At 33.0% G+C, this 18471-nt stretch overlaps 1 protein-coding gene across 1 annotated transcript; it reads right to left on the reverse strand.

The window, feature by feature from the left end:
- Positions 1-422: 422 nt before the first annotated feature.
- Positions 423-17768, reverse strand: LOC132724578 (synaptic vesicle glycoprotein 2A-like). The gene is made up of 11 exons (XM_060709455.1): positions 17670-17768; positions 16697-16858; positions 14603-14765; positions 12524-12645; positions 11678-11838; positions 11266-11340; positions 7373-7468; positions 5621-5709; positions 4465-4700; positions 1685-1844; positions 423-662 (listed from the first exon to the last, which is right to left on the reverse strand). Exons 1-11 carry the CDS (start codon positions 17740-17742, stop codon positions 479-481), a joined length of 1521 nt encoding a protein of 506 aa, XP_060565438.1. The 5' UTR covers positions 17743-17768; the 3' UTR covers positions 423-478.
- Between the last annotated feature and the right edge of the window lie 703 nt (positions 17769-18471).

Here is an 18471-nt window from a genome sequence, read left to right on the forward strand (position 1 = left end):
GTTATGTCTTTAATAATGACCTACAATTAATATGGCACCAAAGTAGTGACTTCAAAGTTTATAGAGATAGAACTTGCAGGCAAAAACCGTAAGTTTCTCAAGTCATAAACAGGTAAAATTTCATAAAAGTACATACTAGAATTGGATCTTAGACAATTGTTTATAATTCTGAATTCCTGAAGACAGGTGTGAAGCTACAAGCCAAAACGTCTTTAAATAACGCTTCTTATAGTGCTTACGCGAAACCAAAATTAAAAATAACATAATGTGTAGAAAACATGAGAAGCAGTATGCATAATAATAACATAATTATAACATACAATATGACATAATATCACAGACAAATCTGTTATCAATATATTAAAAAATATTTAACTTGATAAATATCATTTTTAAAACAAAATGCATCAGAGTTTAACAATAAGAATTAAATTGGGTTTGATCGAGTGTAATATCCTGCCAAGAAACACAACATCTATCAATGGATATCTTTCCCTGTTGTATTAGGCAGCTTGATGGCCGTCAGTCCTCCAATAGTCAATAATACTGATACCATAATCATCGGTACAGCACAATGAACATCTACTAAACTCCCGAAGGAAACATTCCCGAGGATCGCAGCAATCCGACCTACTCCAGATTGTAAACCAAATGCTGTTGACCTGCACGTATATAGAGATTTAAGAAAAAATATATCCGAAACAGTGATTTTATCGCTCAATAACATCACTGTTTGGAGTTCGGATGCGAGGAATTATATCACGAGAGCGTAGCCCGAGTGATATAATGATGTGCATCCAAAGACAAACAGTGATGTTATCAAGCGATAAAACACTGATTTGGATATATTATTTCAATTCTAACACGACATCAACAAATAAATGTTGCCGTACTTGATAGTTAAGCAAAATTGCGCCTGATTTGTTTCCGTACTTATTTTCAGCGCGTCACATTTTTAGTGGTTACATCATGTGTATAATGATTACGTCACATGTCTAAATATAGAAAGTCAAACTGTGCATCTGTTGCATAATAACACACACTTTCTGTTCCTCTATGTTCAATAGGGAAAAATGCGGGTCATTTTAGAATTGTTCATTAAGAATGAAATCCTTTATAAAATGGATATTTGTTTGTTTGTTTTGTTTTGGAGTGGACATATAATATCTTAATGAAATTTGCTGTGTTAATATTTCAAGATAAGCATTAAATTAATGTTGAAATCCTTTATACAATATATACATGTAAAGGAAATTTGTTTGTTTTGAGTGGACATACATTATCTAAATGAAATTTGCTGTCTTTATATTTCTTCAGAACTCTTGAAAGTAATAGCTTTATAAAAGGTGCCTGTTCTTGTCTGTAATTATGCATTGAGGGGCACCTGAGGTTTTCCTCTTTCAGTAAAGCTGGAAACCATAATATACTCTGTACTGTGTTGGTGAGACATAAAACCCGACTAAAAAAAAAAGAGAGAACAAAAAACACCCCCAACATGTCATGGTGAATAACACAGACTATGACATTTGGATCACAATTTATTGGTGTTTTTACAGGACTTGAATAAACCAAGGAAACGGGCAAGATTGAAGAATTAGAAACTTACCTCAAATATTCACCTATGAAGGCATTTTTTATGAACACCAGATTCTTTAACTAATTAGTAAACAAACATATGACATACCTGACAGCTGTAGGAAAAAGTTCTGCCTGCAGTACATCTATAGCATTCCAGCCAACAGTAGTTACTGCACCAAATGCGCAAGATATGAGTAAATTTTGAACTTTACTGTGAACAATAGGTAGAAAAAATACAGTCACACCTGCTAACACCATACTTGTTGCTGAAAATATTATATCAGAAAACTTTTCTAAAAGATAATTTTCAAGGTTAACAAGATATGTTTGTAAAACATGTATGCCCCCTATCGGCAGCCAATTTGTCATGTGATCAGGTTATTATGCATGACTTCTGACCCAGTGAACAAGCAATCAATAAAGGTTTTCTAGTACCTACTGGTAATGACTAGTCACAAGGTAATAATTATTGTGACCCAACAGGTTGTGTGCAGCAATTAAAGTTATTAAAAATCTTACCAAATAATATATACATAAATTTTATGAATCATATAGGCCTCATTAATGACAGCCAAGTTGTTATATTACATAAGACCTTCAAATGTGTATACCAACAGCACATAAAAATATCAACCAAGGCAACTTGAGTTGTTGAGTTATTGGTCAGAAACCGTAATTAAGTACAAGGTCACTATAACATTAACCCCTTGACCCCAAAATAAAGAGGGGTCATTTACTGGTCATGACCAATCATCATACAAAGTTTGAAGTTCCTAGGCCTAAGGGTTCTTTAGTTATTGATAGGAAACCGTTTTTACTTACAAGGTCAATGTGACCTTGACCTTTGACCCCAAAATCAATAGGGGTCATCTGCTGGTCATAACCAATCATCATACCAAGTTTGAAGTTCCTAGGACTAAGGGTTCTTTAGTTATTGATCATAAACCGTTTTACCTACAAGGTCAATGTGACCTTGACCTTTGACCCCAAAATCAATAGGGGTCATCTGCTGGTCATGACCAATCATCTAACCAAGTTTGAAGTCTCTAGGCCTAAGGGTTCTTTAGTTATTGATCGGAAACCGTTTTTACCTACAAGATCAATGTGACCTTGACCTTTGACCCCTAAATCAATAGGGGTCATCTGCTGGTCATGACCAATCATCATACCAAGTTTGAAGTTCCTTGGCCTAAGCTTTCTTTAGTTATTGATCAGAAAGCGTTTTTACCTACAAGGCCAATGTGACCTTGACCTTTGACCCCAAAATCAATAGGGGTCATCTGCTGGTCATGACTAATCATGATACCATGTTTGAAGTACCTAGGCCTAAGCGTTCTTTATTAATTGATCGGAAACTTTTTTCACCTACAATGTCAATGTGACCTTGACCTTTGACCCCTTGACCCCAAAATCAATAGGGGTTATCTGCTGGTCATGACTAATCACCATACCAAGTTTGAAGTACCTAGGCCTAAGCGTTCTTTAGTTATTGATTGGAAACTGTTTTTACCTAAAAGGTCAATGTGACCTTGACCTTTGACCCCTTGACCCCAAAATCAATAGGGGTCATCTGCTGGTCATGACCAATCACCATATCAAGTTTGAAGTTTCTAGGTCTAAGCGTTCTTTAGTTATTGATCGGAAACCATTTTAACATACAAGGTCAATGTGACCTTAACCTTTGACCCCTTTACCCCAAAATCAATAGGGGTCTTCTACTGGTCATGACCAATCACCATACCAAGTTTGAAGTTCCTAGGCCTAAGGGTTCTTTAGTTATCACTCGGAAACCATTTGGTCTATGGACCGACAAGTGCAAAGCAATATACCCCCTCTTCTTCGAAGTGGGGGCATAATTAGTGCCTGCGTGTACATTATACATGTTATACAAATACCTAATTTTCACAGCATTTTTTTTACGATTTGAGTTGGAACAATATGTTTTGTTAGCCTGCTATAGTTTGGGAATTGATGATAATTCAACCCTACGTCTATGCTTGGAACAATTCTCTATTCTAAAACTAAAAGATGACAACTTTTCATACCAGTTCAAGACATTCACATGGCCTGAAAACAAAAGTTTTTAACTTTTAAAGTCATGAAAGAGACCATGTATGAACCAAAGTCCATTATCTGAATGTACCAGAGCTGTATTGATAGTAGTGACGCACACATAAAGATTATTCAGAATCAATGGTTACCTTTTTATTCAGCATTTATTGTATTTTTTTCCAATATCATTTCCATTGTTTTACCTATTTTTCTGTTTAATATACACAATCCTATATGGATCTTACAGTGGCTGACGGTACAGATAGGAATATCAAGCTTGAGAGTAACTGTTTACAGCGGTAACAAGGCTCTGCAAAGTTTCTACTTAACAGTTACCTGAGAGCTAGATATTCCTATCTGTAACAACAGCTGGTGTTTGATTCTTTTTCTTGCATATTTCAAATTAATGACATTTTGCAAAGAAATTTCTAAAACTGATATTTTCATTAGACATTTTTTTTTATAGAAGCTAGCGTATGAATTTACAACTTTTTAAACGGAACATTTATGACGTTATCATAACGAACGCAATTCATTCATAAAAAGAGAATGGAAATGATGTCATTTAAAACACATGGCATGTCTTACAAAGGGGGTGTCAGACAGGTTTTACTAGCACCGGTGTAAACAGTGGATAATCCTGTCTGATATGCAAGAAATTACTATTCTGTATGCACAGTATGAAAAGGTAGTGAATAATTTCACTATTAAAATAAACCCTTAGAAAGTGATTCCAGTAATGCAACTTTATCTTATGCTTTAACTAGCCATATAAATTCCATATCTTGCAGCAAAGCACAACCTGAAAAGACTTTCTAAATTTACATTTCTTACCTAGAAGTGGTTTTCTGCCTACTTTATCCATTATTAAAATGGTAAGTATATTTCCTGGAAGATTTGATAATGCTGTCATAAACCCTTCAAAGAACACCCAATCATTCGGAATGCCATTGCATGTTGTTGTTTCATTAGAGGATGTTGTATTTATTGTTGGATGACTACAAGGGGAGCCCCCGTACTTCTCAACTCTTGAAAAAATCTCTGGGAACCACATCCATAACCCGTAATATCTGCAACATGAAATCATACAAAATTTGGAAATCTGATTCTAACATAATATTCAAATCATGCAAAATTTGGAAATCTGATTCTAACATAATGTTGAAATCATGCAAAATTTGGAAATCTGATTCTAGCATAATACATGTATTCAAATCATGCAAAATTTGGAAATCTGATTCTAACATAATATTCAAATCATGCAAAATTTGAACATCTTATTCTAACATAATATTCAAACTTTTTCTGTGCCTGAGTGCTTAAAGTTGATGACTTCAAACCACTAGCCCTTAACCGTTGTAGGTTCGAATCCCGCCAATTCACGATTCTTTCATGTAAGGAAGCTTACAGAATGTATATGGTTCTACTAAGATTCACATTCATGCCTAAAATAATGTACAGAGCATCACCTCAGGTCTTGAGTCTTCAGTAAAGCTGGGAAGTTGCTAATATAAGACCTTTACAGTGTTGATGCAACATATAACCCAGCAAAAATGAGAAATATATATTAATAGATATAGAAATATAGCAAATTAGCCTATTGGATCTATTAACCCTTCTTTGCTAAATATCTTGAATAGACTTGTCCATCTTTCAACCTGGACAAAACCATTCATTATTTTAGGGAAGATTTCAAAATTATTACTGGCTAAATAGCCAACAATGGAGACCATGATCAGATGAAACAGATGCCTACTTCAACACTAGTTACATGAGTACCAGTAGTTGCCACCAGCAGACTTAAGTTTAAGATTGCACATTGTTGTGACAGGTCTGACTCTATCCTGTTTACATTGATACATGTATGTCTATATTATTACAGCAACTATTCCAAGCAAGCCCAGCTCTTAAATGAAGGCAAAGACTTGTCACTCTCAAGAATTTAGTTCTCAAAAGCTTTACTGTAACATTAATTAGTTTAGAAACTTACCCGAAACTCAAAGTAAAGTTGATAACTATCATGATGACTGTGGTTCTCAATAAAGTTCTACCAAACAATTCCTGAGTTTGATGAAGTAACTGGAAAATAAGAATAATCAGAACAAATGAGCTGCGTCACAACAAAACCAACTTAATGCGTTTGCGACCAGCATGGATTCAGACCAGCCTGTGCATCCACCCAGTCTGATCAGGATCCATGCTGTTGGCTCAGAAACCTTATTACAAATAGAGAAACTGATAGCAAACAGCATGGATCCTGATTAGACTGCGCGGATGTGCAGGCTGGTCTGGACCCATGCTGGTCGCAAACACATTATGTTGGTTTTGTTGTGACGCGGCTCATATTATAAAGTATCCTGTATCCTTCACTAAATGCCTCACTATTAAGCATTAAACTATATACTGAGACAACAGTTAAACAATGCTACATGTTATGTAGTAATATCCTCTTGGCCTTAGGGTTTCTGACAAAAAAAAAATATCAACAGTTTTGCTATACAAGTCTATGGAAAAATTGTAATATCAAACTTCAGGGCTATAATTTGATTACGTTTGATAGAGACCCACTAGACAATGCTATATACCAAATATCAAAGTTCTCAGCTATGTAGTTCTACATAAAATACAGTTGAGCTACAAATAAACAACTGCCCCATGGAGTAGGGCTTATTTTGACCAATGGGGCATAATTCCAATACTAGTGAAATGCTAGTATGTAAATATTTAGCCTTTAGGCTAAACCAGAAATTTAAATAAGTACTGCATGTAAAAAAACTAAAGGAAAACAAATCTTGATTATCATTTGTACATTATAATTCATATGGTTATTTCCCTTGTTTACATCATACTCTTCTTGTATTTTCGTTTTCGATACAAGGCAATTGGTCAAATACTAAAATGCATATTTGTATGTGTGTCTAAATCTGACATATTCATATCTGACATAAAAACATGTCATGCTTTAGAGTTTTAGTAGTGAAAATAATGGTCTTGTAATTTCATTTTTAATACAAGGCATTATGTCACATTATGTTTATGTTTACATTGGTAGGAGGTTAGTAATACCAAACAATATAAATATTTATATATGAGCATAATTATTATAATAAAACTAGTAAACATTTATAACCATTGATGTTTAGTAAAAAGAACACATATGGAACATGGTAATAAGCCAAATAATCAAAGATATATAAATGTATGAAATTATAATTGATATAAATTAAAATGTAACTGACATCAATGATCATACAGTTCATGTAATAATAAGTTAAAAGTGAGTTACCTTATTATCCGATGTCCGTCATTGTATTGTAATGTATTGTGTAATTTATTGTATTGCTCAGAATGTTGCAGTTATATTTTGAGTCAGGTCAAGTGCTTATTAGCCTTAACCAGACTGTTGTTGTTAATATGTGGATTGTTCTTTTTCTTCTGTATATACATGTAGGTTATACAACTGACAAAAATTTTGGCCCCAGAGGTAAAATTTGCACAAACTTGGTAAAGAACCATCATACAACACCTTTTTTCAGATATCAAAATTCTGGCAAAGGGGATCCCTTGAGAGCATTGAAAAATATCAAGTCAATCAACCAAACATGCAAACTCTGTTTGATGGAGGGCAGAGTTGTCTATACTGTGCAAGTCTTTAGAGTATGTAATCCTTAATCACCAAGCTTAAAGTTGCCAAGAAATGGTTAATTACAAGATTTTACATGTACATCAATATGTAACTTACATGTCTCGCACCTTCTCTAAATGTTGATTTATCTTCTATAGAATCCTCCAATTGAACTATCCCATCTTTATCTTTTGTTAATATTAATTGTGATATCTGCAGAAATGTTCATGTCAAAAATAACATAATAAAAATATGAAATCACATTTGTTTGTCAGTCAAAAAAATTGCATGTTCTTCTAGCTAAATTCATGATAATTAAGTTCTTTGGTAATGAATTACTTGGTATACAAGAATAATACATAAACTAGAACTCCGCGAGTTGGATATGTCGCCTTGTGAACAATGTAGTTTAGGGGAAATGGCCAGGACAAAAATGAAATATGAACAATAACAAAGGGCAATAACTAAAAAAATAATAAGTGCAGAGCAGCAGTTTCTGTACACTACACTTCTTATCAATAAGATCTATCATTCTATGATGTTTCAAGTCCATAGCTTTCATACTTGAGGAGAAATAACCAGGACAAAAATAAAGTAAGAAAAGCAACAAAGGGCAATAACTCAAAAAATAAGAAATGCAGAGTACCAGTTCTTGTGCACTGCACTTCTTCTTAATGAGACCTATCATCCTATGAAGTTTCAAGTCCATGGCTTTTATACATTAGGAGAAATGGCCCGGACAAAAATAAAGTATGAAAATTAACAAAGGGCAATAACTCAAAAATTAGGAAGTGCAGAGTACTGGTTCTTGTGCACTGCATTTTCTTCTTAATGAGATCTATCATCCTATGAAGTTTCAAGTCCATAGCTTTTTTAGTTGAAGAGAAATGGCTCGGACAAAAATCAATCAATCAAACTTTATTGAGTTATAAGGCCACCGGCCCATACACATATAAAGATTTATAATACAAAATATACATTTGTGGATGCTACAAATCAGACATGGTTAAGACATAATAGAAATATATTAAACAAAATGTCAACAATTATCATAGAAATAGAATTGGTACTAATTATCTAATCATAGACAAAATAATCGTGTTCTTTAAGCGCTACATTTATCAAAGAAAAGTATAAATTACTAATTATCTAAACATAGACAAAAATTGATCACGTTCTCTAAACGCTAGATATAGAAAAGTTGCTAATTTCTTAATTGTATCAATATCTTGAGTTGACATCAGATTATAATATTTTATGTATGAAGGATATTTCCAGAAATAATCACTGATATACGTGAGTCTTATATTACAGTTAAGTGGACAAGTAAGTTCAAAATGGTACTCATTTTCTTGCACACATTCACAAAATGGGCAATATCTATAATCACGTTCAATACAACTATATCGCCCAGTTTCTATCGATAAACAATGAGATGAAGATCGAAAATTTGCTAAAAACACTTCTAAATTTTTTAATATCCAGACAATAAACATATTTTGCAGGTAAATAATCTTTTTTAAAATGAATATAATCCATCAATTTCACATTTAATGAACATTTGACATCCAATTTTGAACATATTGGTCTTTTAATCTATTGACATATATTGATAAAAATAAAATTGGCTGATCCACACATTGCATTTCCAAATATATCCAAAACCGTTTTGATACAAGTTAGTTCTAAACTACAGTTACCCAATTTTTATGTCCAATATTATCAAAATATCTTAACATATTATAACAAATTTTAACATATCTAGAAGGATGCATATTAATAATACGTATCCAATATTTCACAATGCGTTTATAAACCAGTATATACATAGGGTAACGACCCCAAATCCCCTAAAACTGAATCATTGGCAAGCTGTTCTCTTTACATAAAGAAAACGTTTACATGCATATTTATGAATATCTTCAGTGCATGATATGTTACCTGTTCCCCATATTTCGCAGCCATACAATAATATTTGACTAACTTTAACATCAAATATTTTGAAAAATGTTTGATAGGGTATACATCCTAAATTATTTAACGAGTTAACAATATGATTAAATACTTTCTTAGCTTTAATCGCCTTGTCCTCTGCCATTTTGTATAAACATAGGCGATTAGTAAAATACAAACTAACATATGAAAACCCATTAACTATATCAACAGTTATGTTATTATAAACCCAAGATTCTCTAGCAGCTATTCTACCGACTCGTTTGAAAATGATTATTTTCGTTTTTTCAATATTAACATATATCTTAAAATCATTACAAAATTCATAAAGTAAATTCAATTGTTTTTGCAGACCAACTACTGTGTCTGATATCAAAGCTTCATCGTCTGCAAAAAGAAGCATAAATATTTCAGTTATATCAGGGAATAACTGTATCCCTCTAACATTATTACGACTAAAATATGTGTGAAGCTCATCTATAAATAGACAGAACAAAACAGGGCTTAAGGCACACCCTTGTCTTAGGCCTAGAGGGCATCTAAAAATATCAGTGAGACCATCTTGTGTTTTAACACAAGCCTTTACAGAACAAAAATAAAGTATGAAAATTAACAAAGGGCAATAACTCAAAAAATAAGAACTGCAGAGTACCGGTCCTTGTGCAATGCACTTCGGGTTATTGAAAAAAGCATGCATACCAAGTTTGAAGTCAATCAGACTTATAGTGACTGAGTTATGCTCCGGACAAGCTTTAGCGGACGCCGACGCCGACACAGACGCCGCCGCCGCCGCCGACACCGCCGACAAAAGTAACCCCTATATGTCACCTTTTCAAGGCGACACAACTAGCATAAAAATTTTACATGTTTTATTGATAATTTCATATACAGTAAAAACCTGCTTAACGACCACCCCTTTTTATAGACCAACCCACTAATGTGAACAATATTTTCAAGACCCGATTTTTTATTCTTTATTTTATTGGTCGCCAACCCCGATTTTGAGACCACCCCGTTATTCCGTAATATGATCAGTAAATTCAGTCCCGTTTCGTAAATTATGTACATTTGGAAACCCATAAATACGACCGCGGGCACTTTCTCATCTTGATATTGGTTGCATTGTATATTGCTGAAATCCTTTTGACACGTGATGAAAACAACAGTTGTCCTAGTTTTACGACATTTAACGACATCCAATTTATGGCAGAGGTCATGGTTAGTTTCTATCAAACCCGGAAATAATCAATAATTGCTGATATTTTCTTAAATTTCACACCTTTTATGTCATAATTGTAGGATTAAAATAACAAAATATTGAACAGAAAACTTTCGGGATGTTTTTTAGAGGTGTTGTCGCTATCATTATCTCTTTTGTTTAATAATTTTAAATAAACATTAATGTGATGCAATTATGTTTTTTGAAATTGTTATCGCCTTTGACAACTATAAAAATAATTAAGATTAATTGGTCTGTTGGTTTTGTAGTCAATTGGCGATTTTCTACAATATTTAATTGAGTAAGTTGTGTCATTCTTTTAACTAGAATATAAAAATCAGTTTGTGTTTAAAGACATTCATAATACATTTTGTATCTTAAGAGAAGTTTAAAAATTTCATAAAGTCTATTTGATCTGCACTTTGAAGTAATGAATAGGAAACTTATAGAACTTTGTCTTAAAGAAAAACAGTATATGTGATCCCTTAATGCATTGCCTGGTTTTCAGTTTGACCAAACTCATTATTAAGAGACCAACCTGCTATTAAGACCAGATTTGCAAAGTCCCATTAGTGGTCTCATAAGGGAGTTTTTACTGTATAACATTAATTTTGTAATATAGAGGATACTGAACGAGTGTAGTTTCAACACTTAATTCATTGAACAAGTTGAATAATATTGTTTAAGCATTGAATCTACAAGATTATAAGACAATATTTTCTTCATAATTTTCAACACTGTAACTTTTAGAGACCTTTTAGAAAAAGTGAAAGAAAAATATGAGGATTCCTACAGTACATTGTTTAAAATATAATACAAAGGGTTAAGATAGTATTACCTGCAGAGGTCCACTTCTACCATTTACTCTATTAACTGTTCTTAAACTGTCTAATGCTTTTCTCTCCTTGCCCATCTAAATATAAAATATTTTAAGCATATAAATTTCCTTGTTCTGTTTACCACATTTTTATTAACAGGAAACAGTGTCGATTGTTCTGATTCCCTGATTATTTAAAAAGAAACCAGTCCTTAGTGATATTCCAGACACTGGGTGGAGTCACTGATCTTTGATCTTTCTAAACTAACACAGCATTTCTTTAGTTGCAGAAACTTGAATGAATAGAAGTGACTGGAATAAAATGTTAATGCCTTACTCTCAAAGCTCTTTAGTTCTTATAGCCACTATTCATTGACAGTTAATTCATCACATGATAGAAGCAAAATTTCTAGATGGATTTGAACTAACTTACAGTAAGGAAAAATTTTGGACTCTCTGGCATAAAGGCAAACATTGCTGCTGATGTAAGGCTAGGTATTGTACAGATTGCTACGAAAATCCTCCAACTGTTGTATGTGAACTTCTCAGAAAAATATCCAAGTTCTGGATGTGGAATTACAGCCCAGGCCAGCCCTGTACAAAGCATAAACATAACGATGATATAAATAGAAACAAAACACTCACCAGATGGATAACTTACACCAATATTCTGATCTCAATGCTTCATACATAAAGAATAGTCTGCCTTCGTAGGAATTCACAAAGGAGAATATTTCAATAAAATTCAACAAAATTTGGTTTGTATATTAAAACCACCTACAGTTACCATCCAAAAGTATAATTGTAGAGGTATTAGGGAAATAGCTTAGTCTTGTCATTTTTACTATGCTTAAAATGGCAGCAATCACCGTCCCTCTCCCCATCTTTTGCTTTGTTTGGAGGGACTGACTCTTTTCTTCTCACTCTTAAAGTTTTGATATTGGCCACACAATTTTAATAATTACCAGATTTGAAATTCTCACATTAGGTTTACACTCTATTTAAACTGCATAAACCATTCTACCTTCAAAATCGCTATCTTGGGGCATGCATAATGTTTATTGTCATGATGCCCGAATATGTAAATAAATCTTTATTATAAACATAAACAAACAAATGAAATGTTAAGTAACAATACTAGAGCATAGATAACCACATAAAGGTTAAAGTAGTCTCTCTTTGTTACCAAAATCCAAAATAGGGTTCAATAACCACAACTTATGTTAAGTATAGACAATTAGGTTTAAATACCAATTGGAAGGAAGTTTCAAGTATTTACCAGCAGCTATTATATTCCCCATCATCCAGAATGTGGCTAATGCACTTATCATGGTTCCCCTTCGCTGTTTAGGAAGAAACTCCGTAAAATAGGAAAATATCACAGGTATGCTTCCACCAACACTGAAATGCATATATATTGCAAATTTGTGTTTACTTTTGGTTTATTTGCAACAAGCTTTCAAGTATCTAGATGTATGTATTCCATTACAATTAGAGGTTAAATTGTATCATTATGATGCAAGTGTTAGGATCTCAGTCCATAGAAAGAGGCATAAAATTTAACAAGAGCTGTCACAGGAGACAGCGAAGCTCGACTAATAAAATACTGGACACAGTAAGGAGGACAAAACTATGAAAGAAAAATCAATTATGTATAATTATGTATTAAGTTATAGTAAAAAAATAATATTTGTTAACATAAATTCCAAGATCAAGGGGTATAATTCTAGAAATAGTCATGCTAGAGTTATGGATCTTGCCACACAACATTTGTGTAATGATAAGAAGTATATATATTTGAAGTTTGAAGTAGATACCTTAAAAAGTAAAGAAGTTATTATATTTCTTAAAGAAAATCCTAAGTTCAAAGAGAGATAAATCTGTAAATATTGCTTCAAGAGTTATGAACACTGTCACATAAAATGTAATTGATGATAAGGAATAAGTATTTGAAGTTTGAGGTAGATACCTTTAAAAGTAAAAAAGTTAAAATAAAAAATAACATTTTTCTAGTAAATAAATCTAAGTTTATGGGGAGATAATTATTGCAATATTGGTGCTAGAGTTATGAACCTTGTCACATAAGATGTGGATGATGATAACGTAAATATATTTGAAGTATGAAGTTGATCCCTTTAGAAATAAATAAGTTACAGTAAAAAAAAATATTTTTTATGGAAAATTTTAAGTTCAAGAGGAGATAAATCTGAAAATATTGGTGCTAGAGTTATGAACCTTGTCACATAAGATGGGGAAGATGATAACGTAAATATATTTGAAGTATGAGGTTGATCCCTTAAGAAATAAAGAAGGGACAGTAAGAAATATTATTTTTTGAGGAAAATTCTAAGTTCAAAGGGAGATAAATCTGAAAGTATTGGTGCTAGAGTTATGAACCTTGTCACATAAGATGGGGATGATGAAAAGGTACATATATTTTAAGTATGAGGTTGATCCCTTAAGAAATAAAGAAGTATCAGTAAAAAATAGTATTTTTTAAGGAAAATTCTAAGTTCAAGGGGAGATAAATCTGAATATATTGGTGCTAGAGTTATGAACCTTGTCACATAAGATGTGGTTGATGATAAGGAACATATATTTGAAGTTTGAAGTTGATACCTTAAGAAATGACAAAGTTATAGTGAAAAATATTTTACTGCACCAAAACTTTAATCTAAAATCTGGACGCGGACGCCGACGCCGGGGCGAGTAGGACAGCTCTCCATATACTTCGTATAGTCGAGCTAAAAATGAAAGAGTGATGACCCTTGACTTCTTTTCATATCTTTAATGAAGAAGGTAACTATGGTTTTAAGTTTGTTTGTTTGACTGGGTTTTACTTCACACCAACACAGTATAGGTCATATCGCGACGTTCCAGCTTACTACTGGTGCAGGAAGACCTCAGGTACCCTTCCGTGCATTATTTCAGGATGGACAGGCATCTGAGTAGAACCACCAATGTTCCATTACCTAGTTGGATAGCTTCCTCACATGAAAGAATCCATCCAAAGTCCCAGTCAGGATTCGAACCCACAGTGGTGAGAAGCAAGCAAGTGGTTTGAAGTCAACATCTTTAACCCTCAGCCAATCGGACGCCCCATGGTTTGAAGTAATTATTGGTATTGTTATTAAGAGTCACAATTTATATCAAAGTACCAAAACAGCTATGATTCTTTTTCTGATATCTAATACATTCAAGTCAGAGGACATTTTTCAAGCTTTCCTGGCGGGGGAAGATCTAAGAAAGTCTCACTTTGCCTTACAAAAGTAATTTCAAGCACCAAAGTAAAACTAATGACATTCCTGTAATCATAACTGGACAGTTTGTTCAATTAAGTAATTGATAAAACACTTACCCAACACCACTTATAAACCTCATTATGAGGAACAGCCAGAACACTTGAGATGTACTTGACACCAAACCACCTAGCCCATTTACTGTCAGTGAGCCCATCAACACCGAGCGACGCCCAAACTTGTCTGCCATTGAGCCCCAAAAATAACCACCTACCATCATACCTACAGATTAATATGAAACGTGAAATTATGAAATGGAATTGAACATTTCTTGCAACTTTTCAACATAGCACAAAAATCACATTGTAACATTTCAACCCATATACATGTATATCAAAACATCTAAAAACTACATCTGATAATATAAAAAACAAGGAATAATATTAATAACAAAACAGGAGTTGTCAAATAGACTTTAGGTTCAAATATCATTATTGCTAGATACTTAAAACAAGAGTCATGTCTAAAAATTCAAATATAAAATATTTGCAAAGGGAATAAATTAAGTAAATATATAAAAATGGATATTACATATCTGAGGTTAGCAAATTTTCTTTGATATTTCATAAAAGAAATGAGCTGTGTCACGACAAAACCAACATAGTGGGCACATCTCCCTTCTGGCAACCCCCTGATGTATCTTTTGGTTGGGGGGCCGCGCCAAAAAAGAGGTCACTTTTTTTAACAACCTTTCTCAAACAAAAACAACTGTTGGGGGCCTAAATAAGGCATTTTTTCACCATTTGAGACAACAACTAGAAATGTGTCCATAGGACACAGGTGCCCCCACCGCGCCACTGTTCAGTCAATCTTTTTACTAAGTCAAGGGAAATAACTCTACAAATACTGGATAAATCTAGAAGCGAAACCCCAGGTGCAAATCAAAATATGCTGAGCAACCTGCCCATTAGGTTTAATGACTATGTCAAATCCTTTTTGAGTAGCATGCGACACAAGTTGAAAATTGCAAAAAAAATCTAAGTGAAGGGCAATAACTCTAAAAATACTAAATATATCCAGACAAAAATACCTGGTGAACAACTGCACATGCTGATCAATATTCCTGTAAAGTTACATGACTCTAGGTCAAATACTTTTTGAGTTACATGCAACACAAGTTGAAAATTGCAAAATTTTACTAAGTTCAGGGCAATAACTCTGAAAATACTAAAAATATCCAGAAGAAAATACCCAGGTGCACAACTACACATGCTGATCAACATTCCTGTAAAGTTTCATGACTCTAGGTCAAATACTTTTTGAGTTACGTGCGACACAAGTTGAAAATTGCAAAATTTTACTAAGTCAAGGGCAATAACTCTAAAAATACTAAAAATATCCAGACGAAAATACCCAGGTGCACAACTACACATGCTGATCAACATTCATGTAAAGTTTCATGACTAGGTCAAATACTTTTTGAGTTACATGTGACACAAGTTGAAAATTGCAAAATTTTACTAAGTCAAGGGCAATAACTCTGAAAATACTAAAAATATCCAGACAAAAATACCCAGGTGCACAACTACACATGCTGATCAACATTCCTGTAAAGTTTCATGACTCTAGGTCAAATACTTTTTGAGTTACGTGCGACACAAAAGTGAACGGACGGACGGAAGGACGGACGGACAGACGGACAAGGGTAAATCTAAATGCCCGCCACGAGCGTGGGGGCACAAAAAGGACGGTGGGGTGAAAAAGGCGTTAAAAGGCATGTATATAACGTAATGAGTTAATAAATCATTAACTTCTACTCAGATAATTTGTCATAAAACTACTACCAAGATTTGTCATGCTTTCGACATCAATGTCAAACAAAATATTCTTTAATTTTTTTTATAAAAAATCTATTTTATGATAATCTGTTTAAACTACTGTTAGCAATATTTTTAAGTATAATACATAAAAGTTTAACTTAATCATAATAAACTATAAGCCTAAAGATATTTTCCAAATAAATTTTTGATTATTTCCTTCTTACTGTAAATAAATTTCAAAATAGTCAGTTAAAATAATTATGTGACCATAAAGAAGTTTAGTATGTCTGAGAACTTTGTATACATTTTCATTACAAAGCAGCCTACAGTTATATTTGCTGTAACTAACGTTATCTTTTGCCACTAATGGTTATGACGAGCACTGTTACCCACCTACAAATATGATAGCATTGAGCCATCCCTTGTCCTCGGAGGATAATTTGAGGTCACACTGAGCAGATGGCAGCATGAAGGACACTGAGAGAACTTCAATGGCATCACTAGACACTGCCCATCCACACAACGCCAGCAATATAATGTGAAACTTTCCATACCCTGAAATTTACAACAGTGAAACCTTACTAGAATTCTAATTCAAGTATTTTGTTTTAACAATCTATTCAAACATTCCAATCTTTCTTGATAGGAATCAAATTCTAAAGGCAGTATTCTATATGGTATATGCAGTAATCAAACATAAAGAAAAAATAATGTAAATCTAAATGAGAAGATGAAAATAGAAAAGAACATTCCAAATACACATCAAGACTATCAGAATTTAGATTTCTCATCACAGTAACTTTCTTCTAAAATTTTAAAAAAAAAAACTGACTTTTATAAAAATTTCAATAAAAAAATATCTTCTTCAAGAAACGATCAGTGAAAATGGACTGAATTCTTCAAAAATGCAGTAACATAGAAACCTCAAATTTGCCATAGCTTTTGAGCTGAAGATACAAATGTAGGTATTATGCAACTAAACCTATGGATTTTCGGATTGAAGCTTTCGATTGTATCAGTATTGGGACCATACATTCTCAGAATATCTCATAGCGTAAGACAAAAGAGCTATTTAAATATATTTATCTTTGCTAAAAGAACAAGTTTTACAAAAAGATCTTTAAATTTTACAAAGCAATCTCTGCACAGTGACCTTTGATAGAAAAAATAACCTCTTTACAACAAGTTTCAATTTTCTCGAAGTAAAACTGTAACTTCAACATAAAGACATGCATAACCACTTTTTAATACAACTTAACTCTCAGCGACAATCAATTCATTGATTCCCATGGAACATTGCACTTTTGCGTTTGCACTGTATATAATAAACTTAACAACTATCAAGTGGCTGAGAATTCTGACCTACCTATTGTCTTCAATGCTGCCTCATAGGAAACAGGCTCATCACTTTTATCTGAAACAACAAAATACAAGTACATTATGAAATATCTATATCCACTAATCACTTCAATTACATAGCATCTTAAACCAAAATATAAAACTATTTATTACCCTTCCAGATTTTTTCTGCCTTTTTGATTGGATATTGATCACCCGAAAGAAATTGATATTACCGAGCCAGACGGGTAATATACACATTAAATTTCCCCGATTGGTACCCTACGTTGTAAACAACATGCGCCGTGCAATGCACTTACAGTTTGATTTTACGCGATATAAATTCCAATTTACAAGCACTTTTAAACTGTCAAATGATAAATATTTACCAAAAAAGAGTAATAATACATATTCTCGTCAGTATAGAAAACAAATATGACCTTGTGAAAGTTTGATATTAATTCCAAAAAAGTGTGTTCAACAGACTACTCATTTTCTCTTGTTTATATCCGTTATGTTCGAAAGATAATACGTCATGTATTTATATGATGTCATGTTATGGTTAAGGGGTATCCTAAAGGGAATTTTATTTCGACGTTTCATTTGAATTAGCAATGATTTATTTTAAAATCGTCTTAACTCGGCACGGGAAGGGTAATAAAATTATAATTTGGTTTTGGAGTAATATATTACCTGCCAAGATAAAATATCACCCTCGCCTAACGGCTCGGATGATATAAAATCTTGACAGGTAATATATCCACATATATCACTCCAAAACCAAAATAACATATAATATAACATATAATGAAATATATTCACACATCATG

This window comes from Ruditapes philippinarum, unplaced genomic scaffold, assembly GCF_026571515.1.
Source record: "Ruditapes philippinarum isolate M1 unplaced genomic scaffold, ASM2657151v2 ctg7098_1_1_1_1, whole genome shotgun sequence".
NCBI classification, from domain to species: Eukaryota; Metazoa; Mollusca; class Bivalvia; order Venerida; family Veneridae; genus Ruditapes; species Ruditapes philippinarum.